General features: G+C 45.3%; 1 protein-coding gene across 2 annotated transcripts in view; it reads left to right on the top strand.

Moving 5' to 3' along the window:
• The window catches only part of SF1 (splicing factor 1), a 1,552,458-nt gene that overhangs the window by 1,264,389 nt on the left and 263,387 nt on the right, over nucleotides 1-24,682 (top strand). For both annotated transcript variants that reach the window (XM_044075820.1, XM_044075819.1), the window contains exon 10: nucleotides 24,317-24,506. In XM_044075820.1, coding sequence (XP_043931755.1) covers nucleotides 24,317-24,506 — 190 coding nt within the window. The remainder of the gene's footprint in view (nucleotides 1-24,316; nucleotides 24,507-24,682) is intronic.

Below are 24,682 nucleotides of genomic sequence, written 5' to 3'. Positions count from 1 at the left end.
ACAATATACTAACCTCGAAAAAGGGCATAGCAAAATTAATTTAAAATGGGTGGCGAAAGCCAAACACTCTGGCTAGGCTTATAAATGCCCTAGTGCAGCTAGCCTAGTATGAACCTATGAACCTGTTCTGATGCAGAGGAATCCATCCCATCTTCATCTCCTCCTGAGGATTACTCTTTTGGAGAGACTTTGCATACTTTAAGGGAACATTTTCACTGGGAGAGTCGGGACTTCTCTGAATCAAAAGAGGCTTGGGGATTTCCTTCTTCCTCAGCATAGGCCTTTGGCAATACCTCCTGTTTTAGGCATTGTTGATGGGTTCTCTGAATCAAGCATGGCTCCTGATTTCCTGCCTCCTGCTCCTAGTAAGCCAGACAGATATTACAGGGTTCCTGACTCTCACAAATTTCTTTTCAGAAATCCTGCTGCTGATCTTGAGATTATTTCTCAGGGTCCCAAGGGGGTAAAGGCTTCTACAGCCAAAAATCCTACCCCTTCTGATAGAGATTCCATGACGCTGGATAGATGGGGTAAGAAGATTTATACGTCTGCAACCTTGGCAATCAGGGCAGTTTCATGTGCTTAAATATCAACAGCATGTTCATCGTGTTACCCTGCTGCAGTCATCACACTTGGGTTATCCTGCCATCAAGCGGTTCCGCAGTCGGCCCGAATTCCAAAGTCTTGGTCCGGCATCAGTTGCTGTCGCTTCTTCCCTGACAGTGCGCCAGGGGTGTATAAGAGGCATCCGACGCCATTTTCTTCTGTCTTTATTTCTGCGCGGTACCCGAAGCAGAAGCAGTTCACAAGTGCCGGTCAGCCGACACCTGAGATTTTCGAATCGAATTTCAGTCCGAAGTCTTCAAAGCTAAGTACCCCGTTAGGGAATCTTTTCTTGCCTCAGTCCGATGTCAGAAAAAGTTAACAATTGTATTTCTTGTGGGAAGCAAATAACTCATAAGGACTTTCATTCTTATTGTATACCTTGCCTAGGCCCAGACCACGACATCACTGGTTGTCTGTTTTGTGCTAGGTTCAATAAGCGAACTATAAAGCGACGCTTTGATTTCGCACGACACTACTTCGGTAGGAAATGTAATTACAATAAACAAAAAAGGAGTGCAGTGAAGAAAAGACTTGTAAACAGAGAATCACCACACACTTCGAAGGAAAACCTCAATAAGGTCAAGAACGCTTCACCACACACTTCGAAGGAAAACCTCAATAAGGTCAAGAACGCTTCACCACACACTTCGAAGGAAAACCTCAATAAGGTCAAGAACGCTTAGGAAATGTAATTACACTATGCTGTCTGAGCAACCGACTACCGGCGTGCATAAAAAACGCAAAGATAAAGACAGGCAGCCTAGATCCAAGCCAGATTCCGATGCCTCGGCTGGGCTGTTCGCCGGTTCTCCGGTTTTCAGTGAAGCGCTTACGCAGCCCCTGGCGACCGCAGAATTGGAACCCCAGACTGCTTCGGATTCTCAACTAGGCCGACGCAGCCATTTTCTTTAGGCCCTACCGCCAACATTGCAGATGGAGAAGCTGGTGCTGTGGAAACGCCTTCGGTTACAGAAGGTGTCTTCAGACTGACTACTCACCATAAAATCTTATGCTAAGCTCAAGACTCCTCTCAAACCAAAAAAGACTGCACTTCAGTCTCCAGTTCAAGGCCCCATGCCTAGGAAACGTGCTTAAAATGGCTGAAGATTATTTGATTTCTTTAATCAGAGGTTCCCAACCCCCCCCCCCCCCCCCCCGACAAAAGGCCTAGACAGGAGGAGGATTATGCCTCCTCTGATCAAGTGTCTATTTCCTCAGGCTCTTCTGAGGAACAGGATTACTCCTTTCCCCCTTACGAAGATTCTGATGCTGAAGATTCCATTCCCTCAGCTTCTCCGCCTGAAGAGACTATTCCTTTGGGGAAACCTTGCATACCATGAGGGAATATTTCATCTGGGAAGGTCAGGATTACTCCGACTCAAAGAAAAGCCTCCGAGAGTTTATTTTACTCCCCCAGCACAGACCACTTGCTATCCCTCCAGTTTTAGACATTGTGGATGATGTTTAGTTAGAATCTAGTCTAAATCCAGATTCTCTGCCTCCTGCTCCAGCCAAACCAGATAGATTTAGAGTGCCTGACTCTCACAAATTCCTTTACAAAAGCCCTGTTGCTGACCCAGAGATAATCTCCCAGGGTCCCATAGGGGCTAAGGCTTCTATGGCTAAAACTCCTGTACCCTCTGAAAGGGACGCCAGGGCACTAGATAGGTGGGGGAAGAAGGTTTACACCTCAGCTACTCTAGCTATGAGAGCACTAAATTGTCAATTTCACATGCTAAAATACCAGCAATTCCTAGTGTCTCAAATAAAACAAGATGAGCACGCATCCTCAACAGTCTGAATTCAAGGAAATGCAGGATCTGTTGCATGCAGCTGAACAGGTGGGCAAACATACTTTGCAATGTGGTTTTGATTCCGTGGAAGCTTCTTGTAGAGCAGCTGTTACTGGGTCTGTTATACTTAGGCACGCTTGGTTAAAGGAACAAACTCTACCTGATCATGTCAAAGCAAAGTTACTAGATGCACCCTTACAGCAGGATGTCTTATTTGCGGTTAAAGCAGAAGAGGTTTTAAAGAAGATGGAGGATAAGGCAAAATCTATGCAGACGGTCAAAGATTTCTTACAGGTACAACCCCCATGCTTCAGCAGAAATTGGCCAACAAAAAATTGGTCCTTTCCAGCTTCTAACAGACCACAGAGGGGTAAATACAGACGCCCAAGGGGCAGAGGACAAGCACAAATCCCTTACAAACCTTGCCAATGGGGCACTGCAACACAGAAGGGAGGAGAAGACGGGTCCCAAACTACTAGAAGACAAACACAATGACTTACACCTCAAACTGCCAAGCAAGACACTCTTGGCAGCTCCCTTGGGAAGAAAATTAGCACTTTTTTTCAGACAACTGGTGTATTGTCACAAAGGACAAATGGGTCCTAGACATTATCTCACAAGGATACAGATTCCATTTCCACACCTTGCCAAGGATAACAGGAATGCCAAACCTGCCACAAAATCAATGGTCACAGGCTCAAAAACAAATTACAGCTCTCATGGACATGAGCCATTCAACTGGTACCTACACAGGAGCAAGGCCAAGGATTTTACTCAAGGCTCTTTCTAGTCCCCAGAAAGGACAATGCTTGGAGACCCATTCTGGACCTTTCAATTCTAAACACCTTCTTGCAAGTACCCAAATTCAAGATGCTAACACTACAGCAGCTTCTTCCCGTGCTGGGCAAGAAAGCTTGGCTAGTAACGGACCTCGAGGAGGCATACCTGCATGTCCCCCTATCAGACAAAATTGCAGAAGAAACCTCAGTTTCATTGCAGGTTTAACCCATTACCAATTCTCTGCACTGCCCTTTGGCTTGTCTACTGCGCCCAGGGTCTTCACAAAATGCCTGGCACCAGTAATTGCATACTGCAGACAGAGGAATTCAAATATACCCATACCTGGACGACTGCCTCATCCAAGCAGAAAGCAAGGACATTCTCTTACATCTGACCTTTGTAAAACGCCTAAGTTGCCTAGGGTACACAGTAAACGAAAAGAAATCAAAACTAGTGCTCTCACAAAATATGACATTCCTGGGTGCCAGCTTGAATACAACGGCCCAGATGGCTTATCTGACGCCAGACAAACAATTACAACTAACTCAATACTTCAAAATAATGGCAACAAAGACCCATCTCCCTGCAAGAAAAGTTCTGCAGGCCTTGGGCTTCATGGCATCTTGCATACTAGTAATACCATTTGCAAAACTGCATATGAGGAAATTACAATGGTACCTGAAAAGCGTATGGACTCAACACAGCCACAGCTTGGAAACAATGATAACTCTCATTCCCTGCCTTCAACAGGAGTTTCTATGGTGGTCACAGGCATGTCACCTCAACAAGGGTCAGCCTTTCACCTTACCCCCAGCCAGGAAAACTATGACAACAGATGCATCAGACTATGCCCGGGGGGCACACATGGCAGGATGGTGCGTTCAAGGCATATGGACTGCAGATCAAAGGAATCTGCACATCAATCAAAAAGAAATGCTAGCTGTGCAGAATGTTCTGACAGCCTTCAAGGACCTCTTACATCCAGGACAGCTTATAATAAGGACAGACACCACAGTAATGTGGTAAATAAACAAGGGGGTACACACTCCTACCCTCTATGCAGGCAAGCAATGACCTTGTGGAATACAGCACTGACCTACTAAGTTCAATTACAAGCTCAATTCCTGCCAGGAAAAAAGAACACATTGGCAGATGACCTAAGTAGAAACATCATGGATCCCCACCGGTGGAAACTGGATCCACAAGTATTTGCAATGATAACTCAAAAATGGGGCTGCCCAGACATAGACCTGTTTGCCACCCTCCAAAACTATCCGCTATCAAAATTTTGCACAAGGACATTTCACCATCAAGCTTGGAAAGTGGACGCACTGTCATTCATTTGGAAAATGCTGACAGTATATGCCTTTCCTCCATTGCCCCTTCTCACAAAGGTGCTGCTGAAAGTCAGGATGGAAAGACCCCGAATGATGCTCATTACCCCAGACTGGCCACGCCAGCACTGGTACCCACTATTAAGGAACATGGCCCAGGGCCCACCATGGATTTTATCACAAATTCCTCATCTGCTCACACAGCAAGGCAGTCAGATTCTACACAGCCAGCTCAAAACCTTAAATTTGGCTGCATGGCAGATCACCTAAGCAACCAGCCAGTTCCTCTTTCACAAGCTGTTATGGATGTCATTCTGGAGGCCAGGAGGCCCAGCACCAGGAAAGCCTATTCAGACAAATGGAAAAGGTTTTGCGCCTGGAACCAAGCTAAAGGCCAAAATACCCTTCAGCCAGACATACCTCAGATTCTACAGTATTTAACTGAGATGTTACACAAAGGACTTTCTTTTTCATCTATTAAAATCCACGCCTCAGCTATTTCAGCTCACTACAACACGGATCCTCCCTTAGTTTCACATCCACTTCTAAGGCAGTATCTCAGAGGGGCCGAAAACATTAGGCCTCCCAGGAGAGTGCCAACACCAACTTGGGACCTCAAGTTTGTTCTGGAAAAACTTACACTGCCACCTTTTGAGCCAGCTTTCTCAGTTGACACAGTTTATATCATGGAAGACTGCCCTGCTGCTAGCAGTTACTTCAGCCAGAAGAGTCTCAGAGCTACAGGCACTAATGGCAGTAGAGCCTTTCCTCATTTTTAATCAAGACAGAGTTTCTTTACGAACTAACCCTTCCTTTATGCCAAAGGTGGTATCCAGTGTGGCTCTAAATCAAACCATCCATTTACCCACCTTCTTTCCAAATCCACAGAACAAAGGAGACTTCTGCATTCCTTGGGCATTCACAGGCAACTACGTTACTACTTGGATAAAACTAAGGTTTTCAGAAAATCTGACCAACTTTTTGTATCCTATGCTACAGCATCACAAGGAAAGCCCATCTCAAAACAGACCATTTCAAAATGGATAGGACATTGCATATGTTTTTGCTACACCCATCATGGAAAACCAGCTTCAGCTAACATAAGGCCCCATTCCACCAGGGCAGCAGCTACATCTACAGCCTTCCTTAGGGAGGTGCCAACAGAGTTCAGTACACACCTTCACTGCCAACAGAGTTCAGTACACACCTTCACCAAGCACCATCACTTACCACTTTACTCTAAGACTAGAGCTGTCAGTTTTGCAGGGCCTTCTAGCCTCCTCTAACCCTGTTTGACTCCACCTCCCATCCTTATCTTTGGGATTCTACCCAAGTGTGATGACTGCAGCAGGGTAACACAAACATAGTACAGTTTTGTACCTACCATAAATGTAGATGTTCGAGTGTATACCCTGCTGCAGTCCAGGTTACCCTCCTTCAATCCCCTCTGAACTAGCTGAACTTATCTCTACCACTCTATCCTATGCTACCTCTCTGGTGTATTTGCTTGTGCCTAAAGGTATTGTTTTATTTTTATCTAGCTATATATGTATGTATATATATTACCTACCTATTGGGGGCACCTGACATCTGGGGCAAGAAAAACTGAAGAAAATGGCGTTGGATGCCTCTTATATACCCCTGGCGCACTGACGTCAGGGATGAAGCGACAGCAACCGACGCTGGACAAAGACTTTGGAATTCGGGCCAACTGCGGGACCGCCTGACGGCAGGATAACCCAAGTGTGATGACTGCAGCGGGGTATACACTCTAACATCTACATTTATGGTAGGTACAAAACTGTACTTTATGGGCTTATTGAAACAGAAAATGATGTTGATTTCTGATTGTGTGGAAAATAGAGTTACAGGATTTATTGCATTCAGCAGAACAGGTTGGAAAGCATACTTTGCAATGTGGTTTTGATTCCTTGTAGGGCCACCATTACTGGATCTGTGATAAGAAGGCATGCCTGGCTCAAGGAGCAAAATCTGCCTGATCATGTTAAGGCTAAATTGTTGGATGCCTCTTTGCAGCATGATACTCTGGTAATAAGGTAGAAGAGGTTTTAAAGAAAATGGAAGACTAAGCTAAATCTATGCAAACTGTAACAGATTTCTTGCAAGTGCAGCCCCCCAGGTTCAGTAGGCACTGGCCTACTAAAAATTGGTCCTTTCCTGTGTCCAACAGAGCCACTCAGGGCAAACCCAGGCGCTCAAAAGGCTCCAGATATCAATCACAGGGATCTTACAGGTCAAAGCAATGGGGTGCCTCCACCTCCAAATCTGGAGGTGGTAAAGCACAACCCTACAATAAGCAATCTCAGTGAATTTCCTCTACCATCTCCAAGCACTTACCTTTTGGCAGCCCCCTTGGGGGAAAACTAGCACTTCATGCTCAAAATTGGCAGTTAATAACCCAGGACAAGTGGGTATTAAACGTAGTATCCCAGGGGTACAGATTTAATTTCCGTACCTTGCCAATTCCAAACGGATGGCCGGATCTGCCACAAAACCAGTGGGCAGAGGTCCAGAAACAAGTCATTTCCCTCATGGATAATGGGGGCTATTCAACCTGTACCAGAAAAGGAAAAAGGACAAGGATTTTATTAAAAACTGTTCCTGGTACCCAGAAAAGGCAATTCATGGCATCCAATACTGGACTTATCGATTCTGAACATGTTCCTGGCCATCCCAAAAGTTAAAATGTTGACTTTACAACAGCTACAGCCTATGCTAGGCAAGAATGCTTGGTTAGTAACTCAAGACTTGAGAGGCATACTTGCATATCCCAATAAGGGAATTATGCAGAAGATACCTCCGCTTCAAAGCAGGGGTTTTTTTGCATTACCAATTCTCTGCACTGCCCTTTGACTTATCTACTGCGCCCAAGGTCTTTACAAAGTGCTTGGCACCGGTAATTGCATTCTGCAGACAAACATTCAAATTTATCCTTATCTGGACGATTGTCTCATTTAGGCAGAGGACAAGGACACTCTTCTTCACCATCTGGCGTTTGTAGAAAGGCTTCTAGCATGCCTAGGGTACACCATAAACGAAAAGAAATCACAACTGGTACCCCCTCAAATAATTACATTGCTGGGTGCAAGCTTGAATACAACTGCCCAGATGGCTTACCTCACGCCAGACAAACAAATACATTTGATAACATACTTCCATCAAATGGCAACAAAAACTCCGTTATCTACAAGACAAATTCTGCAGGTTTTGGGGTTCATGGCATCCTGCATTCTTCTAATTCCATATGCGAGACTGCATATGAGGAAACTTCAATGGTACCTAAAAAGTTTATGGAGTCAGCATTGTCACAGCCTGGAAACTATGATTCATCTCATTCCCTGCCTACAACAGGAGTTTCTTTGGTGGGCGAAGACATGTCACCAAAACAAGGGACTGTTATTCACTCTACCCCTGCCACCCCAACCCTAACTACAGATGCATCAGACTATGCCTGGGGGGCCCACCTGGCAGGGAGATGCATTCAGGGCCAATGGAATCCAAACCAAATGCATCTGCATATCAACCAGAAATAAATGCTAGCTGTTCAGAATGCTCTGACAGCCTTCAAGGGCTTCCTTCATCCAGGACAACTACTGATAAAGACGGACAACACCACAGTTATGTGGCACATAAACAGGCAGGGGGTACCCATTCCTACTCCCCTTTGCAGACTAGCCATGGCCTTGTGGAACACAGCCTTGACTTGCCAAATACATCTTCAAGCTCAATTCCTGCCAGGAAAGCAAAATACTCTGGCAGACTAAGCAGAAATCTTATGGGCCCGCACGAATGGAAACTGGATCCACAAATCTTCAGCATGTTAACACAGGATTGGGGAAGCCCAGACATAGATCTATTTTCTTTTCCCAAAAACTATTAGTTGGACAAATTCTGCACAAGAACTCATCACAAAAAAGCATGGAAAATGGATGCACTATCCTTCAGCTGGAAGAACCTGTCAGTCTATGCCTTTCCCCCTCTGCCTCTACTCTCCAAGGTCTTACTAAAAGTCAGACAGGAAAAAACAAAAATGATTCTAATTGCTCCGGACTGGCCTCGCCATCACTGGTACCCGCTTCTAAGGAATATGTCACACCTTCCTCCGTGGTACTTGCCTCAAACACCTCATCTACTGTCTCAGCAGAACTATCACATTCTGCACACACTGCTCCAAACTCTGAATCTTGCAGCATGGCTAATCAACTAATTATTCAAACCACACCTCTCAGTAAACCTGTGATGGATGTCCTTTTGGAAGCCAGAAGGCCTAGTACTAGAAAGTCTTTTGCTGATAAATGGAGGAGATTCTGTGCTTGGAACCAAGCACAAGGAATAGACACAGCAAGGCCCAATATTCCTCAGATTCTACAATACTTAGATGCTTGACAAGGGCCTATCCTTTTCTTCAATAAAAATCCATGCCTCAATTTTGTGCTGAAAAAACTCACCCGGCCTCCTTTTGAACCAGCAGCTACTGCAGATATAAAATTTCTGTCTTGGAAGACAGCTTTTCTTTTGGCAGTCACTTCAGCTAGAAGGATTTCAGGACTACAGGCTGTCATGGCAGTGGAGCCTTTCTTTATATTTTACCCGGACAGGGTGGCCCTCAGGACCAACCCTTCCTTTATGCCTAAGGTGGTATCTAGTGTGGCTCTTAACCAGACCATTCACCTGCCAACTTTTTTCCCAAATCCACAAAACAAGGGGGAGCTGATTCTGCATTCATTGGATGTGCACAGACAACTAAGATCCTACTTAAACAGGACAAAATCTCTAAGAAAGTCTGAGCAACTACTGGTAGCATTTGATGCAGGATCAGAGGGGAAGGCTATATCAAAGCAGACCATTTCTAAATGGATATGCCACTGCATTTGTTTCTGCTATTTTCACCATGGTAAACCTGTGCCCAAGGGGATTGGATCCCATTACACCAGGCTGCCTCTACTTCAGCAGCTTTCTCAGAGGGGTCCCTACCAAAGACATTCTAGAAGCTGCTACTTGGAGCTCTGTTCTGACGTTCACAAAGCATTATCATTTACCTCTCCTCTAAATCTAGAGCAGGCTTTGCCACTGCAGTACTGCAGGTCCTTATAGCTGCTCCTAGTGCTGTTTAGTTCCATCCTGCCATCCATAGCTTTGGGATTCTACCCAAATGTAATGACTGCATCAGTGAAACACGAAGAACATAGTATAGTTGTGTACACTTAATATAAATGTAGATGTTTGAGTGTATTCACTGTTGCAGTCCAGGTTTCCCACCCGCCATCCCCCTTTCTATACCTTTTCTTTCCTTAAGTATACTCAAAAGCCTTTGTGGTGTATTTGCTTTTAGTTGAAGGTAAATTTTATGTTTCTAAGGTGCATTTATATATTTACAGTTTATATATTTTTGCTCCCCATTTGAGGGGCACCTGACATCTGCGGCAAGAAAAACTGATAAAAATGGTGTCTGCTGCATGTTTTATACCCCTGATGACCTGACGTCATGGAAGAGGAGACAGCAACCGACGCAGGACCCAAGTCTTTATTCAGGCCGACTGAGGGCAACCTGCCAGAAGATTACCCAAATATAATGACTGTAACAGTGAATACACACACTAACATCTACATTATGGTAAGTGTACACAACTGTACTTTCTGCTGTTACAGTATTCTTTACATGAGGGAGATCGCTTACCAAGCGATCCAACATCGGCCATTGTACAAAAGTCTTTAGTGCCTAAGGTGCATGCTACATTGCACAAGGCTGCTATTGGATGTAGGCCATAAAAGCAATGTACACACGCGCGATCCTCAGAAGTTCTTTACCGCCAGACAGAATGCATCTTCCATACGTGTGGTCTGATTGCCATAGAAATTTCAGTCTTCACGTCTCAGATAAGTGCCCCATTGGGGGGATCCTTTGGTTCCTTTTGTGTATAGGATTTAATCTCATCCAAGAGCAAATGCCTATGTGGACATCCGATTCCACATAAGGACAACCATCAACGGTGCCTTTTTCTGTTTTGGGCCTTTCCATGATCATAAGGCCTGCCTTATTTGCCAATCCTTTGTTCCCAAAACATTGAGTAGCCTGAATTCCCTTTCCATCTACTTAGAAAGTCAACAGTTAAAACTTCTCGCTAAAAGGATGGAGGACCCCTTGGGCTCAGAGGCAGAGTCGTTGGCAAAGCTGAGGGCCAAGAAACCAAAGCTGGAAGCTTTGGCTGTACCTCCAGCGCCAGACATCTCTCCCGAGACAATTGCTAATCCAGAGATTCAATCAGGGCCGTCTGAACCCATAACGGAGGTCAATCTTGGAACAGGATTATCAGCACATCCTTGGAAGTACTGCAGGTGTCAGGATCGGATGCCCAAAGGGAACCCAAAATTGTGATCTCTGAAGACCCTAGGGGGATTGCGACCATTTTGGTTGGGAAGTAGATTCAGACAAAATTACGTGTAGGCCTACGTCTGGCCCACCGTCAGTACATAGACTGGATATTCATAGTAAAAAGAAACAAAAAAGGCTAAACATGTCTCTCCTCAGTCTGATCCTTGAAAGGATTAGCAGACATTTTCTCAAAGCATATTTAATGCTGTCATGTCCCTCAGACCCCCTTCAAGGGTTACTATACCTACCTCCCCCTGGACTGCTGCTCCTCAAGAGAGAGTAAGGGAAGAAACTTCAGAAGAGGAGCATTCTTCTGACGATTCACTGGCACATTCAATTCAGATATCCTCCCCACTAGACTAGTTTTCCCCAGAGGAAGACATTAATGGAGCTGATAGACCAGCAGAGGAAATTTCCTTTAGTGACAGCTTGACCAGGATGCAGAAACATTTCAAGTGGGGAAGCACTGAAATGTCAGACATTCAAAAACATTGACCTACTGCAAGTGGACACCCCTAGTCCCTCAGCTATTCCCCCTGTCCTTCCTGCATTCGTAGATATATTTGCATCTTCCAGCAAGACTCCAGATTCAGTTTGCTGCACCTAAAAAAAAAGACATTTTAGAAGGTGCGTGTAAGATTGCAAGTCTTATTCAGACCACCCTCAGCTGACTTTTCAGTCATCACTGTGTCTTCAGACAAATCTGACAAGGACATCAGTCATCTGGAGACAGTGGGCAAGAAAGTATGTATGCCTGCCACCCTTGTCCTTATGGCAGTCATCTACCAAACCCACATGACAAAGTAGTCATTAGTGCTCTTGTCTCAGCTATGTGAAATGATTTCAGGTCTGCCTGATTCTGCGAATAAATCTCTGGCTATGTCCTTGATGGATGCAACCTCTCAGGTCACCAGGCACTTAAGTAAATGTAGTTATGATGCTGCAGAGGCTTCCGCTAGAGCAGATGTCTCAGGGTCTGTCCTTGGGAGATTTGCACGGCTAAGACTACACCCTTTGCCAGAAGATATCAAATCCAAATTGATGGATGCCCCCTGGACAGTGAAGCCCTGTTTGGCACTGTGGCTGCAGAACTTTTTTCAAAATCTTACAGGGGAAGGAGATGCAAGACTTAATGCACCTCTTGGTGTCCCCTGTCCCAAAATTCCAGATAAATTGCCATTTTAAGCCAGTTTTTGTCAAGAGACAATCCAGACTAACTTTTGAGACAAAAATATCTGGAATGAGACAACCCTTTTAGGACTCAACAAACCACAACCCAGGACAAACAAGATCCATTTGACTAATTTGGAGCCCATTGCTCCTCACCCCTTTCAGGCTCAGCTTGGGAAAACTACTCAAGATTCTTGGACGCTTTCCATCGTAAAAAAAGGATACTTCATGGCTTGGGAGTGTCTACTGCTCTTCAAAGGCATCCCCCAGCCACCAAAAAACAACTTCCACCTTTTCCACAGGTGTTTCAAAGCCTGCTGAATCAAGGCACCATTCAACATGTTGCTGTTCTTCGAGGCAAGGGGTTTTATTCCAAGTTGTTTATAGTTCCAAGGAAATAAGGCCCCCTGGGGAACCTATCTTAGACGACCTCTTCTTCAGCACCTACCTGAAAGTACCCACCTTCAGGATGTTCACATTACATCTCTTTCCCCTTGATCTTAAAGGATGCCTTCCCTCGTATTCCAAACCACCCCAGCTACAGGAAATATTTAATCTTCTCTGTAAACCCTGGATTCTTTCAGTTTTCTGCCTTGCTCTTTGCTGTTTCTACCACCACAAGGGTTTTTCACAAAATGCCTAACACCAGTGGTAACCTTCTGCAGACTTTAGGGCATCCAGGTTTCCTATACCTGGACTATCTTTTCCAAGCAGACGGTCCAGAGGTGCTACAGCAAGATGTCAGCCATGCAGGTTCCGTCATCCTTTCCCTGGGATTCACTGTTGTCTTTTGGCTTTTTTCGGTTAGGGGTCGCCACAGCGGAACTCCGGTCCGCTAATGATTGGCAGTAGGTTTTGACGAACGCCAAGGTGCCAGCTCGACGTTCAACCTTCAACGAAGGCATGCCCATTTACACATGTCTTTCGAACACCCACCCAACTGCGGGGAGGACAGGCAGACTCCACACAGAAGGCGCTCCCTGCACTTCATCCGAGAATTGAACGGGAGAACCTCTTGCTGTGAGGTAACAACGCTACTGCTGCACCACCGCGGATGTCCTTCCCTTGGACTGCCAAAAATCTGTTCTCTTGCCATCATAGGACCACATCTTCCTGGGATGCAGGATCCAAACAGACCTCATGAATGTTCCCTTCCCATTCAGAAGGTCCAAGAGCTCACTGCCTTTTTTCAAAACCTCATCCCTGTCTTGTATATCTCAGCCAGAACCTTTCTTAGGATCCTGGGCTTTATGGCATCCACCATCCCGATGCTTCCTCTGTCAAAAATGCACGTGGGTATTGCAATGGTTCCTGAAATCTGTGTGGGCACAACATGGACTTCTTCCCTGCCTGAAGAGGGAAATAACCTGGTGGATTCAACAACTCTCTGCCAGTTCAGGCCTACCACTTCATCCTTTTCCACCAGTACAAGAGCTGTACACTGACACCTCAGATACAGGCTGGGGAGCAGCCTTTGGCACCATGCAAACACAAGGCACCTGGTCACACTCTCAAAGAAAAGATCACGTCGACATAAAAAATGAGAGCACTACTGCTGGCACTCCAGGCCTTTCAGTCTTTCCTTATTCCAGGAACCTTAAAAGTCTTCACAGATAACTTGACTGTGCTGTGGTATGTAAACAAATAGGGGGACCAGATCTTGTGTCCTGTGCAGACTAACCCTATGAGTGTGGGAGCTGGCTGTCAAATTGCAGATGCCCATTCAGGCAGTTTACATCCCCTCCAGCTTGAATGTATTCGCAGACACATTGAGTAGGTCCAAAACACAACCCCACAAATGGATGCTTTATAGGGATGTGTTCTTGGACATTGTCCACCATTGGGGTACTCCAAGTAGATCTTGTTTGCCTCCCCCATGAACAGGCTTCCTCAGTTTTGTGCCAGAGACCCACACCCTATGGTCTGGAAAGTGGACGCAGTCAGTTTTTCATGGAGAGGGATGATCTTCGTGTTTCACTGTTGCAGTCATCACACTTGGGTATCTGCCTGCAGGTAGCCCTCAGTCTGCTTGAATACCAGAGACTTAGTATTTCTGCATAGGTTGCTGTCACTTGTCAGGGGTATAAAAACAGGCAGCAGACGCCATTACATTCATCTTTCTTGCCAAGGAGCCCATAGCAGAAGCAGTTTGCATGAGTGCAGGTCGGCCACTGCCTGTTTTTCGTTTACGAATTGAATCATCCTGATATCTTCTAAAGCTAAGTGTCCCGTTGGGGATCCTTTTTTCTTGCTGTAACCAATGTCAGAAAAAGTAAACAATTGTCTTGCCTTTGGAAAGCAAGCACCACACCGAGATTTTCATTCTTACTGAGTCACCTGTTTAGGCCCAGACCATGACATACCTCACTGTTGGTCTTGTGCCTTGTTCAATGCCCAAACCGTCCATCGGGCCCTTTTTGTCACTAAATACTTTCGTTCCCCATATTCCAAAATGGTTTCAGTAAGCCATCAGACTACCGATATTCCGAAAAAACATGAGGATAAAGACAGAGACCGCATAGGTCCAAAGCTGCAAACGACGCTTCCATTAAACTAGATGCCAGTCCACCGGTGCTCAGTGAGACGCTTTTGCAGCCCCTGATAACCACTTCAGTGGATTCGCAGTCCTTTACCAAGACCCGTTTGGAGTCCAGTATGCAGTGAGACTAGTCTCAACCTTGGATGGGTCCGGAGCCTCTGTGCAGGCATCGGCTTCTGAGGAAGTACTTCGCATTACTGATGTTACACAAACCGACAACGTCTTTCACGTCTTCAGTTTTGTCTAAAATTACCGAGTTTCTAAGGCCTAAAGTACGCGCTATGCCTCTAAAACCAAAGACCCGAGTGCATGCACCTGCTCCCTTGCCACAACACCAAATGCTTAAAATGGCAGAAGACCTAATTTTGCTGATTAGGGGAAGCCAGCCTTCCCCTGCTAAGAGAAAGAGACCAGTCCCCAGCAGCCTCAACGGACCGAGTCTGACGACTCTGAGGTATCTAATTATGAAGACATGCCCTTCTCTGCTTATGAGGATTCAGATGCAGAGGAATCCATTCCCTCTGCCTCTCCTCCAGAGGGCTTTTCTTTTGGTGAAACCCTGCATAATTTGAGAGCATTTCCATTGGGAATGCCAAGACTATCCTCAATCCAAAGAGACTCAGAGAATTTCTAGATTTGCCACAACATAGGCCTTTAGTAATACCCCAGTCCTGGATGTTGTGGATGATGTCTCTATGGAATCCAGTTTAACTCCTGATACTTTACCCCCTGCTTCTAGGAAACCGGACGGTTACTACAGAGTACCTGACTCTCACAAATTCCTTTTCAAAAATCCTACTGCTAACACAGAGGTCATCTCCCAGAGGCCTAAAGGTATCAAAGCAATTACAGCTAAGAATCCCACCCCTTCGGACAGAGATTCCAGAGCTTTTGACAGATGAGGTAAGAAAGTATATACCTCTGCAACTCTCGCCATTAGGGCTTTGAATGGTCAGTTTCACATGCTGAAGTACCAACAACATATTATGGAACTTAAGAAACAAATGGCTACCTTTACAGACTGCAGAAAATAAAGAATTGCAAGAGCTTATGCATTCTGCAAGCCAAGTCAGCAAGCATACATTGCAGTGTCAGTGTGGCTTTGACGCCCTAGAAGCATCTTGCAGGGCAGCAGTCACTGGTTCTGTACTGAGAAGGCATGCTTGGCTTAAGAAGCAGACCTTGCCAGACCATGTCAAATCAAAGTTACTAGACGCTCCTTTGCAGAAGGACAATCTGGCATCAAAGCAGAAGAGCTTCTTAAAAAGATGGAAGAAAAAGCTAAATCTATGCAGACAGTCAAAAGAATTTTTGCAAGTACAGCTTCCTAGATTTTAGTAGGCATTGCTCCTCTAAACATTGATCCTTTCCAGCCCCCTCAAGGCCATCTCAAACTAGACCCAAGGGAAGCAGACCCCCCCCCCCCCCCAGGCTACAGTCTCAGGGTGTGCAGAGATCTAAGCAATGGAGTAACTCCACCTCTAAAGCAGGGAGTGCTAAGCCCCCCCCCCCCTTATGGAAAGAATACCCAATGACTTCTCTATTGCTCTCCCTGCCTCTGCCCAGCTGCTTGCGCCCCTAGGAGGAAAACTTGCCCTTCATGCAAAAAACTGGATTTCCATCACCAAAGACCGATGGGTCCTCAACATTGTATCCCAGGGGTACAAATTCTACTTCCACTCACTGCCAACCCCAAAAGGTTTCCCGGACCTCCCTCCAAACCAGTGGGCAGAGACGTAAAACCAAGTTCAATCCCTGCTGTCTATAAGGGCTATTCATCCTGTTCCTGCAGAACAGATAAGTCAAGGATTCTATTCCAGACTTTTCCTGGTACCCAGAAAGGATGGCACTTGGCGCCTAATCCTAGACCTTTCAATTCTAAACACCTTCTTGGTGGTACTAAAATTCAAAATGCTCACCCTGCAGCAGCTTCTACCTATGCTAGCTAAAGATGCTTGGTTAGCCACCCTAGACTTAAAAGAAGCCTATCTGCACATTCCCTATAAGGGAGTCCTGCAGGAAATACCTACGCTTCAGGGCAGGATGTATGTATTAGTTCTCTGCACTTCCCTTTGGCTTATCCACTGCTCCCAGAGTGTTCACAAAATGCCTGGCCCCAGCAATTGCATACTGCAGACAGAGAAATATTCAAATTTACCCGTACTTGGACGACTTCCTGATTCAGGTAGACAGGAATTGCTTTTGCCGCAGCTGACATTTGTAAAAACCTAACCTCCTTTGGGGTACACCATCAACAAAAAGAAATCAAAACTAGTCCTCAGTCAAAAGATAGTATTCCTGGGAGCAAGCTTGGACACAACATCCCAGATGGCATTCTTCACCCCAGAAAAACAAGCCTATCTGACAGACTATTTTACTCAAATGGCCACCAGAACCCAGCTATCTGGAAGGAAAATTCTGCAGGCCCTACGGTTCACGGCCTCATGCATCCTACTAATTCCATATGCCAGACTGCATATGAGGAAACTTCAGTGGTACTTGAGTCTTTGGTGCCAACATTCTCAGGAATCTGTAAACAGTCATTCCTGTCTAAGGACAGTGTTTCTTTGATGGGCAGCAGCATGCAACCACAACAAGAAACTGCCCTTTACTCAACCCCATGCCGTCCAGACCCTAACCACAGACGCGTCAGACTATGCTTGGGGGGCACACATCGACAGCAAGTGCATTCAGGGCCACTGGAGCCCAAGCCAAATTCATCTACACATCAAAAAGAGATGTTAGCTGTGCAGCACGCCCTGACCGCTTTCAGATCCCTACTCTCACCAGGACACTTCTTGACTTTAACCGCTTTATCAAATGAAGCATAATGCACTGATGTCCCTATACCATTCATGTAATCATTTACCGAATTCCCCTGTGGATAGGATAGGTGGTGAAAATTCTTCTGGGCCGCCTTACAACACCTCTGTTATCTGGTACTTCAAGGGGGAACCCACTCTGCAGGCTAGCCATGGCCCTGTGGAACATGGCCTTAGACATGCAAGTCTATTTGCAAGCTCAATTCCTGCCAGGCAAACAAAACTCGCTGGCAGACGACTTAAGCAGAAATCTCCTAGACCCACACGCGTGGCATTTAGAGCTCAGCACCTTCAACCTTCTGATTCAGAAATGGGGTGATAGGGTGATCCACCCAGAGGTGGATGTGTCTGCCTCCCCCTGCAGTCACCATCTCAGCAAATTCTGCACCAGGACACACCACAGCAGGGCCTGGAAAGTTGGTGCCCTATCCTTCCAGTGGGTAAACCTCTCAATCTATGCCTTTCCCCCTCTGCCTCTTCTCCCAAGAGTATTGCTCAAGATAAAACAGGACAGACCAAGAATAATTCTGATTGGCCAGGACTGGCCACTCCAGCACTGCTACCCACTCCTGCGCAGCCTGTCACAGGTGCCACCCTGGCACCTACACCAGAACCCAGCCCTGTGCTCTCAGCAGGGTGGGACAGATCTTGCATCTGCAACTGCAAACCATAAATCTTGCAGCCTGGCTTATTCCTTGAAATCTCCCCCAGTAACCAGCCTAGGCAAGCAGGTGCTGGATGTCATTTTTGAGGCCAGAAGACCCAGTACAAGGAAATCCTATGCTGACAAGTGGAAAAAGGTAGGAAAGGACACAACTCTGCCCTCCCTGCCTCTAATCCTGGATTACTTAGCAGATCTACTCCACAGAGGCCTATCCTTCTCCATTGAGATCCATGCCTCTGCCATTTTGGCTCATTACAACACTGAGCCGCCTCTCTTCTCTCACCCTCTTGTCAAACGGTTCTTGAGAGGGGCAAACATCTTAAGGCCACCAAGGAGAGCACCACCCCTGCTTGGGACCCTTTGTACTGGAAAAAACTCATGCTTATCCCCCTTTGAGCCTGCAGCGTCAGCAGAGTTAAAATGCCTCTCTTGGAAAACAGCTTTACTTCTGGCCATCACTTTAGCTAGAAGAGTGTCTGAGCTACAAGCACTTATGGCTGTGGAACCTTTCATTATTTTCCATGCTGACAGGGTTTCCCTCAGGACTGTAACTCTTCCTTTATGCCTAAAGTGGTGTCCCGTGTGGCTCTCAACCAATGTATCTATTTGCCTACCTTCTTCCCTAATCCTCAAAATAAAGAGAAAAGGAACCTGCACTCCTTGGACATGCACAGACAGCTCCGATTCTACTTGGATAGGACTAAGCCCTTCAGAGACTGTAACCAGTTACTAGTCAGCTTTGCACCAGGGGTAGAGAGCAAGGCCATTTCTAAGCAAACAGTTTCTAAATTGATAGCACACTGCATCCATTTCTGCTACAAGCACCATAGGAAACCAACCCCTCAGGGGGTCAGAACACATTCCACTAGGGGTAACCACTACCTCTACGGCATTCCTCAGGGGAGTCCCTACCAGGGACATCCGGGAAGCTGCTACCTGGAGTTCTGTACATGCCTTCACCAAGCATTACCACCTGCCTATCTTTTCCAAATCCAGGGCGGGTTTTGCAACAGCAGTCCTGCAAGGCATATACTAGCCAACCCCAACTCTTCTTGACTGCCTCCACCCTTCTTCAACTTTGGGAATCTACCCAAGTGTGATGACTGCAACAGTGAAATATGAAGAACATAGTACAGTTGTGTACACTTACCATAAATGTAGATGTTCGAGTGTATTAACTGTTGCAGTCCTGGTGTCCCTCCCTCCAGCCCCCTTGTCTTTCTCTCCTCTCTGTTAATACTCTCCCCTTCTGGGGTATTTCTACCCAAGTGTGATGACTGCAACAGTGAAATGAAGAACATAGTACAGTTGTGTACACTTACCATAAATGTAGATGTTCGAGTGTATTAACTGTTGCAGTCCTGGTGTCCCTCCCTCCAGCCCCCTTGTCTTTCTCTCCTCTCTGTTAATACTCTCCCCTTCTGGGGTATTGGTATTTATTTTTTACTTGGGGGGGTGTTTTTCACCACCATAACTTAGCTCCTATTTGGGGGCTCCTAACATTTGGGGCAAGAAAATCTGATTTAATGGCGTATACTGCCTATTTTTATACCCCTGACCGACCTGACGTCAGTCCTGGAGCGACAGCAACTGACACATAAATACTAAGTCTCTGGTATTCGGGTAGACTGAGGGGGCTACCTGCAGGCAGATAACCCAAGTGTGATGACTGCAACAGTGAACACACTCAAACATCTCCGTTTATGGTAAGTGTACACAACTGTATTTTCCTGTATGCATTCCCTCCCCTGCTTCTCAACAGACATCCTACTAAAGATTCAGCAGGATAGACCAAAAATCTTGGTGAGTCCCTTTTGGTCAAGACAGCATTGGTTCCCCTTTCTCCTTCATTTAGCCATGGGCAGTCACCGCAAGTTACCCCACAGACCTACTCACACAACATAAGGGAACCCTTATTTGCTCTCACCTATCAACTCTGCAAACGATGTTGTGGATGATAGGGCATTGATTCCTTATAGCCACCTTTTTTCAGAGGACGTGTTCAGGGTTCTGCAGGTGGCCAGGAAACCCAGTACTAGAAAATCTTATTTAAACAATGGAAAAGATTTTTCAATCTGATGTCTTACTTAACCTGGACCCACTAACAGTGGGTATCCCCAGAGTCTTGTCATACCTGTGTGAGTTGCTGGAGGCTGGCCTAACATATTCTTCAGTGAAAGTACATATGTCAACCATTTCTGCATGTCTGCCTCTCACCTCCCTTGGCTTCCAGGTTTGAGGCCAAACAATTCCTGAAAGGCGTCCTTCACATAAGACCTCCCAGGAAACAAGTTCCACCCTCCTGGGAGCTTAACTTTGTCTTAGAAAAACTGACCTTGGCCCATTCTGAGCTTAGCAGCTTCTGCTTCTCTGAAATTCTGCTTCTGGAAAACACTCCTGCTGCTGGCAATCACTGCTGCCAGAAGGGTTTCTGAACTACAGACCCTTATGGCTTCCCCTCCTTTCTTAGTGTTCCATAAGGACAGGGTTTCCCTCCACATCAACCCCCTCCTTTATGCATAAGGTGGTAAATGAGTTATCACTCAACCAAGCTATCCACCTTCCTACCTTTTTCCCTTCACCACAAAACTCTGCAGAAAGAACTCTGCACACACTCAACATAGTGTAGGTTTTATCTTGACAAAGCCTAGAGCATCAGGAAATCTGACCAGCTGTTTGTGTCCTTTCACCCTAGAGCCCTAGGGCTTTTCCTGTCTGTAAACTGTTTCAAATTCTATTTCTAAATCTATCTCCTTCTGCTAGGAATACCATGGAAAGAGCGCCTCTTCCTCAGGGCACACACTACCAGAGCCATTGCCTTGTTTGGCACCTTCTTCAAAGGGTTGGACACCAGTTCCATTCTGGAGGTAGCTACTTGGTCATCAATCCATACTTTCACCAAGCATTGCAAACTGCCAACATTTCCAAATCCAGGGCAGGTTTCGCTAGGGCCATTCTCCCCGGCTTCCTGAAAAGCTCCTCTGCCCCCTACCTCCTTCCTCTTCATGAACTTTTGCATTCTCCCTCATGTAAAGAATACTTCAGCAGAATAGAAAGGCACTGATTAGTTGTGTAAGATCTTGCCATAATGTTAATGTTCTCTTCCCTGTTGCTGTATTCTGTCCCACCCTCCACCCCACTGCATCTGTTGTTTCTTGGATGTACCTAGCATACATTCCTATCACTCAAGCGTTCTCCCTAGGACACTCAGTTCTGAGGAGTGTGTGCGTTTTACTGGCCAAAGTTGGGTCACTTGGCAGGCAATCTCCCTCATGTAAAGAATACTGCAACAGAGAAGAGAAGGGCATCTAATGTTATGCTAAGATTTTACACAACTAATCTTTCCTTTGGCAAATTACTATATGGGTGTTCTCCAGTGAACTCTATCTGTTCTACAATGTCCTCTATCCTTCCCAGTCAGACATTCTCAAGTATGTAAAAATCATCTTTGTTGGTGGATTCAGTCAGATAAGGTTTACCTGGGCTGTCCTTTTATTCTACCTTCTCCAGTGGCCACTGTGACTATGGACACCTCCCAGTTGTGATGGGGGCATTTCTTGGAACAGACTGTCCTAGGCACATGCACCCCCCAGCGACCATTTCCCACATTGGTGTCCTAGAGATGAGAGCTGTTCTGTTAGCATTGCAGGCCTTTCAAGATGTTCTTCCTCTAGGAACCGTTGCGATTTAAACAGACTTGTCTGTGGTTTGGTACATCAAACAAGGGGAAACACAATCTTACCCCCTTTGTCAAGAAGCTATGTGTGTGTGGTAGTGGGTGATCTCCTCCAACCATCTTCTTATGGCAATGCACATTCTGGGGAAATCCAACATAATTAGACAAACTTAACAGGTCGATTCTGTTACCTCACGAATGGTGTCAGTCAGTGACTGAGAATATTTTGTTTCGTTGTGGGCAACCTTGCTGCGATCTGTTTGCATCTCTCCACAACAACAAATGCAGCAGGTATTTTGCTCTAACCCTTCTCAGAGGGCATCACTAAGAGATGCTCTAGTCCACATTTGGCCTTCCAGTCTCTTTTATGCCTGTCCCCGGTTCCCACTGATTCCAAAATTCTTACAGAAGGCATGCTGATTTGAGGAACTCCGTTATCCTCATTGCTCCTTTATGGCCTTGCCAAGTACGGTTCCCTTCCTTTGGTCTCAACTTTATCCTCCATTGATACTGGACCCCAGTTCAAACCCATCACATCCTTCTGGGATGAAGCATCCAAATATTCCAGGCCCCAAACTAACCACATGGTTTCTCCAATTCCATTAGTAATAAAACAGTCCAGGCTTTCCTCCCCGATGCAGCATATACTTCTGTATTCACAGAAAGCTTGTACAAGGAAGATCTACAGAAGTAAATGAAAAGACTTTCAGTCTGAGCCCTTAAGAAGGAAATTGACCCGTTTACTGCTCCTATTTCTTCAGTTCTATAATTTTTAGCTTTTTTTCAGGAGGGTGCTAGTTTTTCTGCAGTCAAAGTACAATTAGCAGCCATATCAAATTTTAATTCAGGAGAATAATCTTCCTCTTTAGCTTCATCCAGATTGTGCTTGGCCTTTCTAGAAGGCACCCTCTTACTCGGTCCTCCAGTGAAAGATCCGTCACCTCTTTGTGAATTGACTGTCTTCAGGGATTGACACAACAACATTATGAACCATCAGCCAAAACTAAATTAAAAGTTTTGTTTTGGAAAGCTGCCTTTCGGGTACTTCTGTGAGGATAATTTCTGAACTCCATGATCCATCATCCAAACCCCCTTACATGTTTTTCACAAAGACAGAGTCACTGTACAAACCAATTCATACTTGTCATTGAATCGGATATCAATCAGACATGTCACTTGCCTGTCTTTTTCCCTAATTTTTCAAATAAAGGAGAGTACGTTACATCTTTTAGAAGTACATAGACAACTGTTTTTATCTACACAGTGCTAAGGCTTTCAGGATAACAGACCATTTTCGCTACTTTCTAAAGTTACCCTAACCAAATGGATTACTGATGGCCTTTCTTTTGTTATATACTCAACAAGGCCTCTCCCTGTCAAAGCCCCTTAAGGCACATTCAACTAAATCCATGACCACTTTCTGTGCTTTCTGGTCTAGAACTTCCATTGATGGCATTTTTGCAGCAGCCAATTGGTCTAATGCTCATACTTTTGTTGCTCATTACAAAGTAGATTTGATTTCTAGAAGCAGAGCAGCTTTCAGATTGGCAGTTCTCTGGAATATCCTTCCATGAAGGCCACCCAAGAGTCACATACCTGAGGACTTAGTCCCATATGTTGAAGAATGAGGAGGCCAACATTAGATTTTTAAATGTATGTACTCACCATAGTTATGCATATATGTTGTCCATTTTAATTCTTCATCAACCACATTCTCTCCCTTCCTTTCAGTTTTTGTAGTGATCTAATGGATGTTTTGGAACCTTTCATTCCAGGTTTGAGCTTAACTTACTGTTATTTCCCTTTCCTATTCTGTGTTGGGATGTATAAGGCAGCAAATTCTATCTGACATGCTGTAGACTGATTAATGTGTGTGTAATTATAATTTTTTTTCTAGAGGTGTCCTTTTCAAGGCTTTAGCCTGCCTCTCTGTTAGCAAAAAAGTTGTGAATGGCTTTGCACCTGAACCACTCTTAAGTCAGCTCAACCTGAGCCGACTGTTTTGGCCAATGGAAGGTGTCCTGAAGCTGTGGAAGCTGGTGGGCTTTTTGTATTCCTTAGCACGATACAACTGTTATAGCTAGATTTACTGCAGCAGTGATGAATCCAACATCTACTGTTATGGTGAGTTTACTTTTTTTTTTTTTTAAATGTAGTGAAGGGATTACCCATTCATTTTACCATGTTACTGTTAAGTCTGCAAAGATATAGCTGCCAAAAGGTAAGAAGCACTTGCTGAATCTTGTTTAAAAACTACCCTAGCAAGTGGCACCTCGTGACTGGAGACTATCTGCTGTTATAGTATAATATGCATGCAACCTACATCAATCTCATCTTGTACCTCAGAAATTAAAATGTATGAAGCAAGATCAGATCAGTAGGTTTCCAGTAAAATATATTTGGACTATAACTTCAGTGTACTACTAATTAAAATGAAAATAAGTAATGTACTTAGCAGAAAGTGTATGGCTAACTTTTTCCTTTAATATGTAATTGTCACCATGGTTATGAAGTCAGTGAGCATGCTTTGTGTTACAGACCTGGAGATCCTCAGTCTGCACAGGACAAAGCTAGAATGGATAAAGAATATCTGTCTCTTATGGCAGAATTGGGAGAGGCTCCAGTGCCATCTGCAAGTATTTCACCTACAACACCCACAAGTGTGCCACTTCCTACACAGAGTATTCCAAGACAGACTAATCTGGGAGGCAGCCAGCAACAGCCTCAGGTAAGTTGCCTTAAAATACCTAGCTTTGGTAGGATGTTCTTTGTGTTTCACTGTTGCAGTCATTACGTTTGGGTAATCTGCTAGCAGGTTGCCCTCAGTCAGCCTGATTAACAAAGTCTTGGCTCCTGCGTCGGTTCCTGTCCCTTCTTCCATGACGTCAAGTCGTTAGGGGTATA

This window comes from Protopterus annectens, chromosome 6.part1 (genome assembly GCF_019279795.1).
Source record: "Protopterus annectens isolate FY-2018-M chromosome 6.part1, PAN1.0, whole genome shotgun sequence".
Lineage (NCBI taxonomy): Eukaryota > Metazoa > Chordata > Ceratodontiformes > Protopteridae > Protopterus > Protopterus annectens.
Note: the sequence above shows the minus strand (reverse complement) of the source record. Positions and strands in the feature narration are given on the sequence as shown.